This window comes from Engystomops pustulosus, chromosome 1 (assembly GCF_040894005.1).
Source record: "Engystomops pustulosus chromosome 1, aEngPut4.maternal, whole genome shotgun sequence".
In the NCBI taxonomy this organism is placed as follows: domain Eukaryota; kingdom Metazoa; phylum Chordata; class Amphibia; order Anura; family Leptodactylidae; genus Engystomops; species Engystomops pustulosus.
Window position 1 is genome coordinate 278,881,276 of NC_092411.1, and position 20,843 is coordinate 278,902,118.

Below are 20,843 nucleotides of genomic sequence, written 5' to 3' on the forward strand. Positions count from 1 at the left end.
CATTATTACTACTAGGAGCTACATAGAATATTACATTATTACTACTAGGAGCTACATGGAATATTGGTACTGGAAGCTCCCTGTCCCTGTAGCTCCTAGTAGCAATAATGTAATAGTCCATGTATCTTCTAGTAGTAATAATGTAATAGTCCCTGGAGCTCCTCATAGTAATAATATAATATTCCATTTATCTCCTAGTAGTAATAATGTAATAGTCCATGTAGCTCCTAGTAACAATGGTGTAATAGTCCATGTAGTTCCTAGTAGTAATAATGTGATAATCCATGTAGTTCCTAGTAGTAATAATATAATAGTCTATGTAGCTCCTAGTAGTAATAATGTAATAGTCCCTGGAGCTCCTAGTAGTAATAATGTAATAGTCCATGTAGCTCCTAGTAGTAATGATGTAATAGTCCATGTAGCTCCTAGTAGTAATCATGTGATAGTCCATGTAGTTCCTAGTAGTAATGATGTAATAGTACATGTAGCTCCTAGTAGTAATAATGTGATAGTCCATGTAGCTCCTAGTAGTAATAATGTAATAGTCCATGTATCTTCTAGCAGTAATAATGTAATAGTCCATGTAGCTCCTAGTAGTAATAATGTGATAGTCCATGTAGTTCCTAGTAGTAATAATGTAATAGTTCATGTAGTTCCTAGTAGTAATGATGTAATAGCACATGTAGCTGCTAGTAGTAATAATGTGATAGTCCATGTAGCTCCTAGTAATAATAATGTAATAGTCCATGTAGCTCCTAGTAGTAATAATGTAATATTCCATGTAGTTCCTAGTAGTAATGATGTAATAGTCCATGTAGCTCCTAGTAGTAACAATGTAATAGTCCATGTAGCTCCTAGTAGTAATAATGTAAAAGTCCCTGGAGCTCCTAGTAGTAATAATGTAATAGTCCATGTAGTTCCTAGTAGTAATAATGTAATAGTCCATGTATCTTCTAGCAGTAATAATGTGATAGTCCATGTAGCTCCTCGTAGTAATAAGGTAATAGTCCATGTAGCTCCTAGTAGTAATAATGTAATAGCCCATGTAGTTCCTAGTAGTAATGATGTAATAGTTCCTGGACCTCCTAATTGTAATAATGTAATAGTCCATGTAGCTCCTAGTAGTAATAATGAAATAGTCCCTGGACCTCCTAGTAGTAATAATGAAATAGTCCCTGGAGCTCCTAGTAGTAATAATGTAATAGTCCATGGAGCTCCTAGTAGTAATAATGTGATAGTCCATGTAGTTCCTAGTAGTAATAATGTAATAGTCCATGTAGTTCCTAGTAGTAATGATGTAATAGTACATGTAGCTCCTAGTAGTAATAATGTGATAGTCCATGTAGCTCCTAGTAGTAATAATGTAATAGTCCATGTAGCTCCTAGTAGTAGTAATGTAATAGTCCATGTAGTTCCTAGTAGTAATGATGCAATAGTCCATGTAGCTTCAAGTAGTAATAATAATGTAATAGTCCCTGGAGCTCTGAGTAGTAATAATGTGATAGTCCATGTAGTTCCTAGTAGTAATGATGTAATAGTACATGTAGCTCCTAGTAGTAGTAATGTGATAGTCCATGTAGTTCCTAGTAGTAATGATGTAATAGTACATGTAGCTCCTAGTAGTAGTAATGTAATAGTCCGTGTAGTTCCTAGTAGTAATAATGTAATAGTCCATGTAGCTCCTAGTAGTAATGATGTAATAGTCCCTGGACCTCCTAGTAGTTATAATGTAATAGTCCATGTATTCCTAGTAGTAATGATGTAATAGCCCATGTAGTTCCTAGTAGTAATGATGTAATAGTACATGTAGTTTCTAGCAGTAATAATGTAATAGTACATGTAGCTCCTAGTAGTAATAATGTGATAGTCCATGTAGCTCCTAGTAGTAATGATGTAATAGTCCTTGTAGCTCCTAGTAGTAATAACGTAAGTGTCCATGTTGCTCCTAGTAGTAATAATGTAATAGTCCCTGGAGCTCCTAGTAGTAGTAATAATGTAATAGTCCATGTAGTTCCTAGTAGTAATAATGTAATAGTCCATGTATCTTCTAGCAATAATAATGTGATAGTCCATGTAGCTCCTAGTAGTAACAAGGTAATAGTCCATGTAGCTCCTAGTAGTAATAATGTAATAGTCCATGTAGTTCCTAGTAGTAATAATGTAATAGTCCATGTAGTTCCTAGTAGTAATAATGTAATAGTCCATGTATCTTCTAGCAATAATAATGTGATAGTCCATGTAGCTCCTAGTAGTAATAAGGTAATAGTCCATGTAGCTCCTAGAAGTAATAATGTAATAGCCCATGTAGTTCCTACTAGTAATGATGTAATAGTTCCTGGACCTCCTAGTAGTAATAATGAAATAGTCCCTGGACCTCCTAGTAGTAATAATGTAATAGTCCATGGACCTTCTAGTAGTAATAATAAAAAATTACTACTTGGAACTGCATAGACTATCACATTAATACTACTAGGAACTACATGGACTATCAAATTATTACTACTAGGAACTACATTGACTATCACATTATTACTACTAGGAACTACATGGACTATTACATTATTACTACTAGGAGCTACAAAGAATATTACATTATTACTACTAGGAGCTACATGGAATATTGGTACTGGAAGCTCCCTGTCCCTGTAGCTCCTAGTATTAATAATGTAATAGTCCATGTATCTTCTAATAGTAATAATGTAATAGTCCCTGGAGCTCCTCATAGTAATAATATAATATTCCATTTATCTCCTAGTAGTAATAATGTAATAGTCCATGTAGCTCCTAGTAGCAATGATGAAATAGTCCATGTAGTTCCTAGTAGTAATAATGTGATAATCCATGTAGTTCCTAGTAGTAATAATATAATAGTCTATGTAGCTCCTAGTAGTAATAATGTAATAGTCCATGTAGTTCCTAGTAGTAATAATGTAATAGTCCGTGTATCTCCTAGTAGTAATAATGTAATAGTCCCTTGACCTCCTAGTAGTAATAATGTAATAGTCCATGTAGCTCCTAGTAGTAACAATGTAATAGTCCATGTAGCTCCTAGTAGTAATAATGTAAAAGTCCCTGGAGCTCCTAGTAGTAATAATGTAATAGTCCATGTAGTTTCTAGTAGTAATAATGTAATAGTCCATGTATCTTCTAGCAGTAATAATGTGATAGTTCATGTAGCTCCTCGTAGTAATAAGGTAATAGTCCATGTAACTCCTAGTAGTAATAATGTAATAGCCCATGTAGTTCCTAGTAGTAATGATGTAATAGTTCCTGGACCTCCTAGTTGTAATAATGTAATAGTCCATGTAGCTCCTAGTAGTAATAATGAAATAGTCCCTGGACCTCCTAGTAGTAATAATGTAATAGTCCATGGACCTTCTAGTAGTAATAATAAAAAATTACTGCTTGGAACTGCATAGACTATCACATTATTACTACTAGGAACTACATGGACTATCACATTATTACTACTAGGAACTACATGGACTATCACATTATTACTACTAGGAACTACATGGACTATTACATTATTACTACTAGGAGCTACAGGGAGTATCACATTATTACTACTAGGAGCTACATGGACTATTACATTATTACTACTAGGAGCAACATGGACTATTACATTATTACTACTAGGAGGTGCTTGGACTATTACATTATTACTACTAGGAGGTGCTTGGACTATCACATTATTACTACTAGGAGCTACATGGACTATTACATTATTACTACTAGGAGGTCCAGGGACTATTACATTATTACTACTAGGAGATACACGGACTATTACATTATTACTACTAGGAACTACATGGACTATTACATTATTACTACTAGGAACTACATGGATTGATATATTGGGAGGAATATTTTTTGAACATTAGTGCTTTTATCCACTAAGAGGCTTCAGAGATTTTTGCTATAGTCACCACCTAGTTTCCAGTGGAGACTGTAAATGCAGTTATCCGGGTGTTCATGCATCTGCCCAGCCCCACCTGACTCGCTCCCTGCCCCAACACCCCCACAGTGACATGTGGGTAGGAGAGACACCAAAGCGGTCAGGAAGTCGGTAAATCATGTGCCTTCTCCATCAGGAAACTGGCTGAGAAGTCATAATAAATGGCCCCCATTGTTACTACTAGGAGATACGTGGACTCCTGTTACTACTGGGAGCTACATTGTTACTCCTAAAAGCTAAAAGGACTTATATATTGTTACTACTAGAGACTAAACGAACTGTTACATTGTTACTACTAGGAGCTACATGGATTCATATATTGTCATTTTAGTATTAGGAGTTACATGGAACATCCATTATTACTACTAGAAACTACATGGACTTTTACATTGTTACTACTAGGAGATATATGAATGTGAACTTATATATTGTTACTACTGGCCTAATGGACTGATATATTGTTACTACTAGGAGATACAGTGCATTCTTACCACTAAGAGCAACCCTCATAACTACATTGTTACTATTTGGAGCTACAAGGACCTCTACGTTGTCACTAATATTCCTAAATCTAAATGTTTACATTGACTGCTCCATTGTTACTACTATGAGCTCCATGTACATATAGATTCTTACTATAGTCATCTACATGGATTGCTACATTGTTACTATAAGGAGACATACAGACTTCTACATTGCAAACAGTAAATGCTACAGGCATAGTAAATCTTTTAACAATAGTTTATTCTATAAACTCCAGATTAAGCAAAAATGGAAACTTCTCTTATCCTCCAGTCACATCCAGAGCTGCATTCACAATTCCTTTGCCTGCCGCTGGGAATCCATCACTACTTGTATACAGAAGTGGATGTGACTGGAGTATAAAACACATTGCAGATTTGGATGTGACTGGAGTATAAAACACATTGCAGATTTGGATGTGACTGGAGTATAAAACACATTGCAGATTTGGATGTGCCTGGAGTATAACATGAAGCTCCAGCCAATAGCAGAGGAGTAATGTTAAAGTCAGTAAAACAGCAGAATGACGAAAATTACATTGAGTAAATTCTATGATTATTTACTATTATATCATATTTTTTTATGTATTATGTATTTTTTCATGACTGTCCAACTACCCAGAATATTTTGTTAATGTAACATAAAATGATAGTAACTTGTAAAGACTGGAGCTACAAACTCTAATAGATGTGACTGTAGTACTGCTGTCGGACACTAGAGGGCGCTGTATGACATCACTAGCTCAGAGTAATGACATCATCACACAGTCTCCATATGCCTCATGGTACCTGCTGCCTTCTCGCTGCCACGTAATTTAGTTTAACCATCTCTTTGCCAAACTCCTTGAAGCGGTGGGCGAGGTCTTGCTCATTTGTGGCATTTTTCACGGTCTCCAAAGCTTCTTCTACCTGGAAAAATGTAAAAGAGTAAAACATGAATCACCATTTCATTTAATCTTGCAGTATAATGAGTAATTAGAAGTAAATTAGAACAGAGAAGTGTATTGTGGGATATTAGAGTCAGCATTATTCCATATCACTGATCATAAATAATACTAAGGGGGGCGCTATTGCATTGGTACCTATGCAAATAGTTTCCTACTATATTTAGTGGCATAAAGTGGTACTGCAAGAGATGCAAGTGTAAAAGATTTGATGTAAACTCTCATTGTAATCTGTGAGAAATATATATATATATTTATTAGTTGAATTCGGGTTATAGAACTGCACTGTATATTATGTATATATTATATATATAACAGCAGATGTGGAAGGTAAAATTATGACCTGTTCCTTCTTCTGCCACTGGGGGGAGCAGGAGTCGATTTAAAGGGATCAGCTCCAGTCTCAGATTGGTATTTGTTTTAGCAGGTAGATTTTAGGGTCCATATTTCAGAGTCTGGTCTTAGGTCTGGATTTATTTAGAGGGTCTGGTATCTATATTTGCCAGGCGTGTATAGATTGGGGTCTGCATTAAGTGGGTATGGGGAGGGGAATTTATATTTGTTAAATAAGTTGGTCACTCTTATACACAAATTGCCCAAATGCCATAATAATAGTCCCTGAATATTCATCAAGTGATTCAGAAGTCCTGCTATTTACTTTAGTGCTGTCTGCAAACTCTAATGTCTGAGCTGTGATGAATAGGAGGAGCTGTAGCAGGAGATTGTGACTCATCCTGCTCACCCCCTCTCCTCTTCCAGTCCCTGCCAGTGAGGACCAACAGTGAAAAGAGAGACACAGTGGGAGACGCCGAGGAGGACGGGCTATAGCAGTGATTACAGCTGTGTATATCCATATGGCAGCATGGTGAGAACATGGAAAGGATCTCAACGACACTTATGGAGGAGATTTATTGAAAAGTGGCCAACCCCTTTAAGGGGATTTTGCTTGAGTTTTTATTCAGGCTATTTGGGGGTCTGGTGTATAAATAATTTACGGAGGGATGGTCTGGTTAAAGATCTATTTGTTTAGGGGTTCTAGCTTGTGGTGTGCAGGATGAAACACAGGGGAGAACAGGTCTTTCAGGGCATGTACATGTAAATGATGAATGAGGATCCTGAAGATCATTCTATGCCAGCTCCAAAAATATTACTAAGTAAGATTATTAAAATGGAAAGCCCCTTGAATCTCTTAGCATGTCCGTAGACACATGGTGTAGACATATATGTTCTGGTGTGCGGCTTTGTAATTTGCATTATGTTGGCTTCGTTCTGCCACCACTAGAGGGAGCTAACCAGCTGAGCAACATAAATCTATATACAGTTACCCCCCCTAGTGGCATACAAAGGTAGTGCTACTCCTTGGATAACAAGCCGATGATGTTGAGCCCATTAACAGACCCTCAAAGGAATAGTGTATGACAACCCCATAAAGAGTTACATTTTATCTCACTTTTTATTAAATTTTTGCACATTTGTTGCAGGTTTTTTTTTATCATAAGAAGCCTCGGATTTCCGCTCTATTGTTCCTTCCCTGTGTCTTCTAGGTGCTTGGATTGTGTCTTCACTGTTATTTTCCATCTTATGAAGAAGAATCCTTGTCCTTGGTGACATGATGTTCAGACATTGTTCTGTCATTTCCTAGAAATAAATCCCCCGCCGGCTCCATAGAGACCAAGGTCCTGCGCTTCTCCTCTGAAGCCGCCTCTTCCCCGAGCGGTTTCATTTCTTATGACAGATTATTTCTCCACTTGTCTGTTTGATCCCATTCTGGGTCCTTCGGAGGTCCCTGTATTTAAGGTTCTATGTGATACATGGACCCTGGTAACAAAACCCCAGGTGAGCGTCCAAGCGGCCCAGCATAGCGGTAACCATGATTCCTTCTATAACTTACCCAGAGATGCCGGGGTTATGCAGGAAATCTGCAGAATACTGTTCTGCATCATCAAAAGGGTAAAAACCAGGGATGAATCTAAGCTCTGCCGCCTGAGGCGAGCTATGGACAGCGCCCCCTGCATCTACTAGTGATATATCAGGTTACATTTTTAGTTATTGGGTCCTCCATCTAGTGTCTCACAACTGTGCTGACATGGGGTGTGAATAATAATAATAATTATGATTTGGAGGTGTCAGCTGTCTGCGTAATAACAGGTGACTGCACTCCTGATGCTGCCGCCCATTTTTTTGAAGGTGGCGCTGCCTGAGGCAAAAGGCTCAACTCGCCTCATGGCTGGATAAAACAAAGAGGCTGTGGGCCCACATGTTTGGATGGTCTGTCACCCCCTGGCTTCTCGTTATCAGCACAATATGCTTAGTACAGAGACTGCAACAGCAGGGGGTGCTTGGAATAAAGGAAAACAAAACCTGAATTTCGAATGCAGCTTTGAGTGTGACTAGAAGATCACATTACAAGTCTATTAATAAAGTTATAGGGATATGAAATCTAAACGAAAAATGATATAAAATGATACATTTTTTATTTTTTCATACTATACTTTGTTTTCTCTTACCAATAAATGAATCAATATCCGTCTTACAAACTGGACAGAACCAGAACCAGGATGATCTGGGTAAAAGATATGCCTGATATATATTTACTAGCAATTGGGCAATGCTCCATGTAGTGGGACAGAACTGGACCCCTGATCTCTGGGTGGGACGTGAGCAGCAAGGGGGTCTGACACTGTATGTGGTCTGTGTGAAGACTCCTTATATCGAGGCCTGTGTGATGACTCCTTATATTGGGGTCTGTGTGAAGACTCCTTATATCGGGGCCTGTGTGATGACTCCTTATATTGAGGTCTGTGTGATGACTCCTTATATTGGGGTCTGTGTGATGACTCCTTATATTGGGGTCTGTGTGATGACTCCTTATATTGGGGTCTGTGTGATGACTCCTTATATTGGGGTCTGTGTGATGACTCCTTATATTGGGGTCTGTGTGATGACTCCTTATATTGGGGTCTGTGTGATGACTCCTTATATTGGGGTCTGTGTGATGACTCCTTATATTGGGGTCTGTGTGATGACTCCTTATATTGGGGTCTGTGTGATGACTCCTTATATTGAGGTCTGTGTGATGACTCCTTATATTGGGGTCTGTGTGATGACTCCTTATATTGGGGTCTGTGTGATGACTCCTTATATTGGGGTCTGTGTGATGACTCCTTATATCGGGGTCTGTGTGATGACTCCTTATATTGTGGTCTGTGTGATGACTCCTTATATTGGGGTCTGTGTGATGACTCCTTATATTAGGGTCTGTGGATGACTCATTATATTGAGGTCTGTGTGATGACTCCTTATATTGGGGTCTGTGTGATGACTCCTTATATTGAGGTCTGTGTGATGACTCCTTATATTGGGGTCTGTGTGATGACTCCTTATATTGAGGTCTGTGTGACATTTCCTTATTTTGGGGTCTGTGTGATGACTCCTTATATTGGGGTATGTGTGATGACTCCTTATATTGTGGTCTGTGTGATGACTCCTTATATTGTGGTCTGTGTGACATTTCCTCATATCGGGGCCTGTGTGATGACTCCTTATATCGGGGTCTGTGTGATGACTCCTTATATTGGGGTCTGTGTGATGACTCCTTATATTGGGGTCTGTGTGATGACTCCTTATATTGTGGTCTGTGTGACATTTCCTTATATCGGGGTCTGTGTGATGACTCCTTATATCGGGGTCTATGTGATGACTCCTTATATTGGGGTCTGTGTGATGACTCCTTATATTGGGGTCTGTGTGATGACTCCTTATATCGGGGTCTGTGTGATGACTCCTTATATTGTGGTCTGTGTGATGTCTCCTTATATTGAGGTCTGTGTGATGACTCCTTATATTAGGGTCTGTGGATGACTCATTATATTGAGGTCTGTGTGATGACTCCTTATATTGGGGTCTATGTGATGACTCCTTATATTGTGGTCTGTGTGACATTTCCTTATATTGGGGTCTGTGTGATGACTCCTTATATCGGGGTCTATGTGATGACTCCTTATATTGTGGTCTGTGTGACATTTCCTTATATCGGGGTCTGTGTGATGACTCCTTATATCGGGGTCTATGTGATGACTCCTTATATTGGGGTCTGTGTGATGACTCCTTATATTGGGGTCTGTGTGATGACTCCTTATATCGGGGTCTGTGTGATGACTCCTTATATTGTGGTCTGTGTGATGTCTTCTTATATTGAGGTCTGTGTGATGACTCCTTATATTGTGGTCTGTGTGACATTTCCTTATATTGAGGTCTGTGTGATGACTCCTTATATTGGGGCCTGTGTGATGACTCCTTATATTGGGGTCTGTGTGATGACTCCTTATATTGGGGTCTGTGTGATGACTCCTTATATCGGGGTCTGTGTGATGACTCCTTATATTGTGGTCTGTGTGACATTTCCTTATATTGAGGTCTGTGTGATGACTCCTTATATTGGGGTCTGTGTGATGACTCCTTATATTGGGGCCTGTGTGGTGACTCCTTATATCGGGGTCTGTGTGATGTCTCCTTATATTGAGGTCTGTGTGATGACTCCTTATATTGGGGTCTGTGTGATGACTCCTTATATTGAGGTCTGTGTGATGACTCCTTATATTAGGGTCTGTGTGATGACTCCTTATATTGAGGCCTGTGTGATGACTCCTTATATTGGGGTCTGTGTGATGACTCCTTATATTGAGGTCTGTGTGATGACTCCTTATATTGGGGGTCTGTGTGATGACTCCTTATATTGAGGTCTGTGTGATGACTCATTATATTGGGGTCTGTGTGAAGACTCTTTATATTGGGGTGTATGTGATGACTCCTTATATTGGGGTATGTGTGATGACTCCTTATATTGGGGTATGTGTGATGACTCCTTATATTGGGTCTTTGTGATGACTCCTTATATTGGGGACTGTTTGATGACTCTTTATATTGGGGTCTTTGTGATGACTCTTTATATTGGGGTATGTGTGATGACTCCTTATATTGGGGTATGTGTGATGACTCCTTATATTGGGGCCTGTGTGATGACTCCTTATATTGGGTCTTTGTGATGACTCCTTATATTGGGGTCTGTGTGATGACTCCTTATATTGGGGTCTGTGTGATGACTCCTTATATTGAGGTCTGTGTGATGACTCCTTATATTGAGGTCTGTGTGATGACTCCTTATATTGGGGACTGTTTGATGACTCTTTATATTGGGGTCTTTGTGATGACTCTTTATATTGGGGTATGTGTGATGACTCCTTATATTGGGGCCTGTGTGATGACTCCTTATATTGAGGTCTGTGTGATGACTCCTTATATTGGGGTCTGTGTGATGGCTCCTTATATTGGGGTATGTGTGATGACTCCTTATATTGGGGTCTGTGTGATGACTCCTTATATTGGGTCTTTGTGATGACTCCTTATATTGGGGTCTGTGTGATGACTCCTTATATTGGGGTCTGTGTGATGACTCCTTATATTGAGGTCTGTGTGATGACTCCTTATATTGGGGTCTGTGTGATGACTCCTTATATTGAGGTCTGTGTGATGACTCCTTATATTGGGGTCTGTGTGATGACTCCTTATATTGGGGTCTGTGTGATGACTCCTTATATTGGGGTCAGTGTGATGACTCCTTATATTGGGGTCTATGTGATGACTCCTTATATTGAGGTCTGTGTGATGACTCCTTATATTGGGGTCTGTGTGATGACTCCTTATATTGAGGTCTGTGTGATGACTCCTTATATTGAGGTCTGTGTGATGACTCCTTATATTGGGGTCTGTGTGATAACTCCTTATATTGAGGTCTGTGTGATGACTCCTTATATTGAGGTCTGTGTGATGACTCCTTATATTGGGGTCTGTGTGATGACTCCTTATATTGAGGTCTGTGTGATGACTCCTTATATTGAGGTCTGTGTGATGACTCATTATATTGGGGTCTGTGTGAAGACTCTTTATATTGGGGTGTATGTGATGACTCCTTATATTGGGGTATGTGTGATGACTCCTTATATTGGGGTATGTGTGATGACTCCTTATATTGGGGTCTGTGTGATGACTCCTTATATTGGGGTCTGTGTGATGACTCCTTATATTGAGGTCTGTGTGATGACTCCTTATATTGGGGTCTGTGTGATGACTCCTTATATTGAGGTCTGTGTGATGACTCCTTATATTGGGGTCTGTGTGATGACTCCTTATATTGGGGTCTGTGTGATGACTCCTTATATTGAGGTCTGTGTGATGACTCCTTATATTGGGGTCTGTGTGATGACTCCTTATATTGAGGTCTGTGTGATGACTCCTTATATTGGGGTCTGTGTGATGACTCCTTATATTGAGGTCTGTGTGATGACTCCTTATATTGGGGTCTGTGTGATGACTCCTTATATTGGGGTCTGTGTGATGACTCCTTATATTGGGGTCTGTGTGGGGTCTGTGTGATGACTCCTTATATTGGGGTCTGTGTGATGACTCCTTATATTGGGGTCTATGTGATGACTCCTTATATTGAGGTCTGTGTGATGACTCCTTATATTAGGGTCTGTGTGATGACTCCTTATATTGAGGTCTGTGTGATGACTCCTTATATTGAGGTCTGTGTGATGACTCCTTATATTAGGGTCTGTGTGATGACTCCTTATATTGTGGTCTGTGTAATGACTCCATATATTAGGGTCTGTGTGGTGACTCCTTATATTGAGGTCTGTGTGATCACTCCTTATATTGGGGTCTGTGTGATGACTCCTTATATTGAGGTCTGTGTGATGACTCCTTATATTGAGGTCTGTGTGATGACTCCTTATATTGAGGTCTGTGTGATGACTCCTTATATTGTGGTCTGTGTGATGACTCCTTATATTGAGGTCTGTGTGATGACTCCTTATATTGGGGTCTGTGTGATGACTCCTTATATTGAGGTCTGTGTGATGACTCCTTATATTGGGGTCTGTGTAATGACTCCTTATATTGGGGTCTGTGTGATGACTCCTTATATTGAGGTCTGTGTCATGACTCCTTATATTGAGGTCTGTGTGATGACTCCTTATATTGAGGTCTGTGTGATGACTCCTTATATTGAGGTCTGTGTGATGACTCCTTATATTGGGGTCTGTGTGATGACTCCTTATATTGAGGTCTGTGTGATGACTCCTTATATTGAGGTCTGTGTGATGACTCCTTATATTGGGGTCTGTGTGATGACTCCTTATATTGAGGTCTGTGTGATGACTCCTTATATTGAGGTCTGTGTGATGACTCCTTATATTGAGGTCTGTGTGATGACTCCTTATATTGGGGTCTGTGTGGTGACTCCTTATATCGGGGTCTGTGTGATGACTCCTTATATCGTGGTCTGTGTGATGACTCCTTATATTGGGGTCTGTGTGATGACTCCTTATATTGAGGTCTGTGTGATGACTCCTTATATTGAGGTCTGTGTGATGACTCCTTATATTGGGGTCTGTGTAATGACTCCTTATATTGAGGTCTGTGTGATGACTCCTTATATTGAGGTCTGTGTGATGACTCCTTATATTGAGGTCTGTGTGATGACTCCTTATATTGAGGTCTGTGTGATGACTCCTTATATTGGGGTCTGTGTGATGACTCCTTATATTGGGGTCTGTGTGATGACTCCTTATATTGAGGTCTGTGTAATGACTCCTTATATTGGGGTCTGTGTGATGACTCCTTATATTGAGGTCTGTGTGATGACTCCTTATATTGGGGTCTGTGTGATGACTCCTTATATTGGGGTCTGTGTGATGACTCCTTATATTGGGGTCTGTGTGATGACTCCTTATATTGAGGTCTGTGTAATGACTCCTTATATTGGGGTCTGTGTGATGACTCCTTATATTGAGGTCTGTGTGATGACTCCTTATATTGGGGTCTGTGTGATGACTCCTTATATTGAGGTCTGTGTGATGACTCCTTATATTGGGGTGTATGTGATGACTCCTTATATTGGGGTCTGTGTGATGACTCCTTATATTGGGTCTGTGTGATGACTCCTTATATTGGGTCTGTGTGATGACTCCTTATATTGGGGTCTGTTTGATGACTCCTTATATTGGGGTCTGTGTGATGACTCCTTATATTGGGGTCTGTGTGATGACTCCTTATATTGAGGTCTGTGTGATGACTCCTTATATTGAGGTCTGTGTGATGACTCCTTATATTGAGGTCTGTGTGATGACTCCTTATATTGAGGTCTGTGTGATGACCCCTTATTACACACCAGATATTCCTCCTTTCAGTTTTTCTATCCCTTTTATGTTGCTCTTTGCATCAGCTTCATAAAACAGAGTATAGACCTGAGAGATCTAAGAGTCTCCATCAAAGACTAAGCCTGCGATCCGGTCCCGGCGATTCAGCGTCTGCTCTGAGCGCGGCGCTTACGTATCCGCTGGATTATGTCTCAGGTGGACGGAAATAAATGAGTCGCTGCTCCATGAAAACTCCTTTATGGCAAATGACGGATGGGACAGAACTTATGTAATACAATAACAAAAAATATTCTGCTGTTGTCTCTTATTCCCCTTTAAATATGTAGCAGAGCCGAGTTTGTCATGTGGCTTGTCCACTGGTGTAATTTTTTATAAGGACTTATATAGGGCTGAACTGCGCTTTTATAATTTTTTTTAATTTTTGAGATATAAAACATTCCTGCGGAACAAACGCAACTCACATCCATAACAAATGTACAATGCTAATGCAATCTAATCTTACGCCACTAGATGGCAGACTCGCCCTCGCGGAATCTTGTAGAATCTATATTTGCAGATGGAGCTGAGAAACTACTGGAATCCTCCTAATATTTACATATGTATAGAAGTGCGGTATATGGTGATATATGGAGGTATATACGGGTCATGCACTTGTGATGATGACTTAATACATTTTAAATACTGTTAATATACAGAAAAGAGTAAAAACAACAACCCTGCAAATAATACAACACACACATAACACAGCAAAAATGTCCAAAATAATAAAAGATTACAGCGACAACATAATAGCACAAAGTAATACACAAATATTGTACCTTGGCATCTAAATATACAAATATACAGTGCTAAAATATCACACAGCAGCTAAAGAATACCAGTATATAATGTACTACTAGAATTCATACAGTAACTAAATAGCAATATAGAATGTTTTACTATTGCATCATATAGTTCTTATATAATACCACACAGAGTATATATATCATACACAAACAGTGACATACAGGGTTATGTTCATGAACTACCTATACAAAACAGAGTCATACCTTGCTAATAAGTACTCAAATAATACCACCAAATAGATAGGTCCTACATTATCCAATGTAAAGTAAAAAAAAGTTCCTCCAGCACTCAAAAATAGTTAAAGAAGATCAAAATCCATCATGATAAAACAGGGACATTACTCATAGCTCCAGGCACCGGCACTTATATTTCTTATCCATGGCCTCCTTCTTTCTAAAATCAACCCTTAAAATGATACTAATGAGCCTGAATGGCTACAGCAGATTTTACCAGAGCCCCTCTGTATTGTAGCTTCACAGGCTGTTACACTGCGCAGGAGGGGAATTGACGAGGAAGCTGTTGCACTATGCAGGGGGGAATTGCTGAGGAACCAGAGGGTAGAGTGAGACTGTGTAACAGCCTGTGAAGCTGCAACACAGAGGGGCTCTACTATCACCCCCCCCCTCCTTCAGGTTCATTTGCATAATTTAAAAAGTTGAATTAGGCCATGGATAATACATATAGGAAGATTTGATGAATGAGTGCCCGAATCTATGAGTAAGTGCCCCAGGTAAGTGCCTTAATAAACCCGCCATATAATGTAGCATTTAACAAAATATCCTGCAGCACCTAATTAATATTCTTATGTTATCGCCCTGAAATAATACCACCCCCAAAAGATACAATTATAGCAACCTACCTGTACAGTCATACTCAGACTACTGCTACAACCAGTGTATCCCATAATTTGGTGCACCCCTCATACTATCCCCTCGTCAGTGGGAGGAGCCTGTGCCATGCCCCGCCCCTCAGACTGCACAGTAGGGGGTAGGACACGGTGATCATTTTACCTGTCCCGTCCCTTTAAACACCTTCGCTCCACAGCAGATGACAATAGAGAACGTTATCCAAAGACTCTGGAATATAAAACTATATCCCCTCCCCCCCCCCCCGCGTCCGCCCCGCGCCGGCGCTGCTCCGATTCCTTATACTTTGATGTAGTTAATTGTAAATTGGGCATTAAATTGGCGTCTCTGTGTGGGCAGAATTCACACTGAGTCTCATTTATTCCCAAAAACCAAAACGGCAAAATATTTTCCTTTCGCTCAGATGTTTACGAGTTCAGGGAATAGGAAAAAAAAAGGAAAATGATGTTAAAAAGGTGGAATTTGTGTTATATGTAAAACAAACCCTTAAAGATTAAAATCTCTGTCTAATGGGTAATTAAAGGGATCTTCTGAAAAGTTTGAATTAAAGGGTTAAGGTTACTACATGGAGTATATAGAGATACTTGCCCCTGTGTTTTAATAATTCCTCACACTGCTGTGCTCTTTGTTCTCTGTATTAAACTGCTCTACAACACGACCTCTCTGCTCAGACAGATCACTTAGCAAGGATTCTGCAACAGCTTTTACATAGACCACAATCGAAAAAGCTAAGAGCACAGCAGTGTGAGGACACACCTCCACTGCACTTGGAGAAGCTACAATCCCAGGATATAAATCTACTTTTCACAGTCCTGCTGCAACTAATACACAAAGGAATGGTTTCACAGGACTGCAGGAACAATACCTAACAGTGTCTGCAGAAAGCACGGAGTACAGCAGTGTTAGGACAAACTACAACCCTGGAATATGACTGTACCTTTCACAGTCTACTAATACTACTACTACTGCTACTAATACCCAAAGAAATGGTTTCACAGGACTACAGGAACAATACCTAACACTGTCTGCAAAGAGCACAGAGCACAGAAGTGTGAGGACAAGCTACAACCCTGGAAAATGAATGTACCTTTCACAGTCCTGCTGCTACTAATACACAAAGAAATGGTTTCACAGGACTCCAGATACAATACCTAACACTGTCTGCAGAAAGCACAGAGTACAGCAGTGTGAGGACAAACTACAACCCTGGAATATGAATCTTCATTTCACAGTCCTGCTGCTACTACTAGCAAAATACATAAAGGTATGCTTACACAGATATCAAGGGACAATCTCAAGGGAACACATCCATGTGAGGACACAAGAAGCAGCAATCATGGAATATGAAGAAATGGTTTCACAGGACTCCAGGAACAATACCTAACAGTGTCTGCAGAAAGCACAGAGCACAGCAGTGTGAGGATAAGCTCCAACCCTGGAATATGAATGTGCAATTCACAGTCCTGCTGCTACTACTAACAAGGAACATAAAGGTATGTTTACACAGATCTCAAGGGACAATCTCAAGGGAACACATCAGTGTGAGGACGCAAGTTCACTTGCAGAAGCAACAATCGTGGAATATAAAACTACTTTTCATAGTCTGCAAAGAGCACAGAGCACAGCAGTGTGAGGATAAGCTCCAACCCTGGAATATAGGTCTACTTTTCACAATCCTGATGCTCCTTCTAACAACATACAAAAATTATTATAACAAAGGTCTTCAGAGGCAATACCTAACACCCTCTGCAGAGAGCACAGAGCACAGCAGTGTGAGGACACTTGGAGAAGCTACAATGAAGGAATATAAATCCATATTTCACAGTACTGCTGCAACACACAGAACTGTAGGGTCAATACCTAACACCATCTGCAGGTTCACTGATACATTCCCATTAAATATTCATAATATCAGCGTTATTCCATCCTGCAGAATGGGGGGGGGGGGAGGCGTACGGTTTTTATCACGTTAGACTTGTTTGCCAATTTTCCATAAAAACGACCTTCCTCCCGCTCCACTACTAATCTGTGACAAAGGTAAAGCCTTCATTGTTGTCCTTGCTTTGTATGTATGAAACAGGCAGCTCTGGATGAACAGTTTTGTACATTCCTGCTGCATAAGCATCAGACGATATAATCTTTATGGGTAGAGAAAGGGTTAAACATGGGGATCGTCCTTGGATGAGCAGAAACGTGGCAGCAATTTGTTCCCAGCTGTGGAGACGCCTGCGGTGTGGGGAGCGCGAGATGCAGATCAGTGATTACTCATTCAAAGTGCGAGATTGTGCCTCATCTGGAATCTCGCAGCCTCCAAAAACTGCGTCTCTGAGGCAGATGATTTAGGCGAGGCGCGATCAGAGGGGAGATGGCCTCCTCGCAATGTCCTCTCGTCTTCTTCCACCCCCAAGCTGAGTAATTGTCCTCAGGTGTCGACTTCCTCCAGGAATCCTTCATCTCACAGTATCAATGACTGAGGATCAAAGGTTCCCCCTCCAGGACAGGGACACCACTTACTGTGCAGATTCTAATCTCTAAATGGATTAAATTACTTCTGCATTTGTGAATTATCTAGTTTAGGAGCATTTGGGTTCCATTCATCGGCTTTTCAGCAGCCAGTGTGACGCTTTATGGCAGCAAGCGCTTTATGGTAGCTTCTAAGATTCTAAGAAACTGACACATAAACAGGGTCAGTTGGTAGGGGGTACTAAGTGTGTTGCTCCTGAAGGTGGCGCCACTGGGCATCTTGGCTTTATGCCCCCCACGACCGTGGCCATTGACTTCTATTATGCGCTGTGTAGGTGCGGTGAGGCCGACATGTCTGATCGTAGCATGGCCAGGCCAGGCCTCGGGTCCTGGGTGGATATGAGGGCAAACACATTGGCCAGAGTTATATGGGCCTCTAATTGCCCCTTGACATGGAAGTAATAAGTTGGGCAGAGGTTAATACCCACCTACTACCCAACTCCCCCCCGACTTGTGCTTGTCTCTATGGAAACTGGTGGTTACTGGTGGGAAATTCTCTCTTTGTATTTCTTCTTAGTCATCTATCATGTCCAATACCCCCAGGGTAAGTCACCCCCAGGGTAAGTCACCCCCTAGCCACAGCACCCTTACACCCTCCTTGTAGTTTGATGATATCTGGGTAGGAGGATCAAAGAGTCTGCTGGGGCGTGGAGTAGCCGCACCTTGTAGCCTCAGCTCCGGCTATTCCACGCCCCAGTAGCCGCTTTCGAAAAATTTGCATATTACCCTGATTAAAGATTCACAAAGATAGAGAGATGTAAAGGATTTAGCCCTAAAAAAGTGCTATTCTTACATACAATAGAGGCAACTACCATCAGATCTACCTTAAAAGGTAGATCCGCAGTGGTAGGCTCCCTTTAAAGGGCCAGCCTCTTCCCACATTCCCCGCTGGATCTTTGTGCTCTCATGCCATTGAGAAAGCTGTGTCCCATACCTTGTGCGTTTAGATTGATTTCCCGTTGTGACCCTGATTCCATTCCTGACTTTGTTCCTCTGCTGCCTGTCCTGACCTTCTGCCTTGTACCTGACTCTGATCCTGTGCTGCCTGTCCTGACCTTCTGCCTTGTACCTGACTCTGATCCTGTGCTGCCTGTCCTGACCTTCTGCCTTGTACCTGACTCTGATCCTGTGCTGCCTGTCCTGATCTTCTGCCTTGTACCTGACTCTTATCCTGTGCTGCCTGTCCTGACCTTCTGCCTTGTACCTGACTCTGATCCTGTGCTGCCTGTCCTGACCTTCTACCTTGTACCTGACTCTGATCCTGTGCTGCCTGTCCTGACCTTCTGCCTTGTACCTGACTCTGATCCTCTGCTGCCTCTCCTGACCTTCTGCCTTCTACCTTACTCGGATCCTGTGCTGCCTGTCCTGACCTTCTGCCTTGTACCTGACTCTGATCCTGTGCTGCCTGTCCTGACCTTCTGCCTTGTACCTGACTCTGATCCTCTGCTGCCTCTCCTGACCTTCTGCCTTCTACCTTACTCGGATCCTGTGCTGCCTGTCCTGACCTTCTGCCTTGTACCTGACTCTGATCCTGTGCTGCCTGTCCTGACCTTCTGCCTTCTACCTTACTCTGATCCTGAGCTGGCTGTCCTGACCTCCTGCCTGTCCACGACTCTGTCTCTGCCTCACGACTCTGCACCTCGCCTTGGCCACCACCGCAGGCAAAGTCACGCCTGGGGAGCCACCTGGTGGTACCACGCCACAGCAAGTCCACCCTACTTTGCGGTGGGCTCTGGTGAAAACCGGGTGCCACTTAGACTCTGCTCGCAGGTGTCCCCTCCGCTCATAGTGGGTCCACTACCCCTGACTCCTGACAGGTATTCATTAAAAAAATGTGTATTTTCTAGGACAAGAATGGGTTACAAATCAATTCCATAATAATTGGAGCTTCCATCGGTTCATCCCTAAGCAAATCGAAAAGAATTTTGGTTTGATTGTGTTCCGGCAACCGAAAACACATTGCAATAATAAAACGATGGCGGATACCTGGATACCCCGGAATCATTAACTTTCAAGAAAACAGAGGTTAGACATAAGCGGAGGCGGAGCTGTGCGTATATTTATATATCCTCAAGGTCCGTGTATGTCACTACCCGGCGCTGGTTGATTAGATCCAGTTGAGTGGGAACAGTAAGAATAATTACAACCCGCTTGTATCTCACCAATGTGACTGCGTTACTAAATAAGGGACGTGAAGCCGGGCGCGAGGGCTGCCAATGTCTTCTTGGCAGGGTTAATGAAGTCGGAGTAGGCATTAAATGGCGCCATTAGCAGCTTTTTTTTTCACAATCGGATACTGTAAATTGTCTCCCCCTAATAAACTTACAAATGAACTCAACTTGACGGCTAACGACTTTACTACATTTGTCAGCGTGAAGTAACACAGAGAGGTCTGCGGAGGAGCACCGTGCCACGTCTCTATTGACTCTCATCCAATATCGGATTGTTCCCTTTAACCCTTCAGATAAATTCACCAGCCGCAGGTTTTCAGTGGAAGTCTGGACCAAAATATAAACTCCATTGACTGGAGAAAAAATATCCACACTTCTGGGCACTAATTTTACACAAGTCACTCTATGACTACAGGGACAGACTACACGGGTTCTGTTTGTAGTCTGTTACCATGGACACTGGTAACCAGAGGATCCTCACCGGCTCACAAGCACCAATACCGAACTCCAGAGATACAGCAGAATGCAAACTAATTTGGAGACCACTAGGGTGGATTAAGTGTGGGTCCCCAGAATAATTTTATGTAGGGGAACCTTATTCTGAAACTGTCCATAGATTTCCACAGATATACATAGATGCTGACACCTCGACCAATGTATTTTTGTTTTTAATTAAGTCTTAAAGGGGTCAGTCATTCTTTCACATAAATTGTCCAGGTGCCTTTCCTGCTGTTCATCAAGTGATTCAGCAGTCCTGATACTTACTTTAGTGATATGTACAAACTCTTGTGCTTC

General features: G+C 41.2%; 1 protein-coding gene across 2 annotated transcripts in view; it reads right to left on the reverse strand.

The window, feature by feature from the left end:
• The window catches only part of CTNNA2 (catenin alpha 2), a 1,396,423-nt gene that overhangs the window by 1,171,415 nt on the left and 204,165 nt on the right, over positions 1-20,843 (reverse strand). For both annotated transcript variants that reach the window (XM_072126314.1, XM_072126313.1), the window contains exon 5: positions 5,269-5,388. In XM_072126314.1, the coding sequence (XP_071982415.1) occupies positions 5,269-5,388 (120 nt within the window). The remainder of the gene's footprint in view (positions 1-5,268; positions 5,389-20,843) is intronic.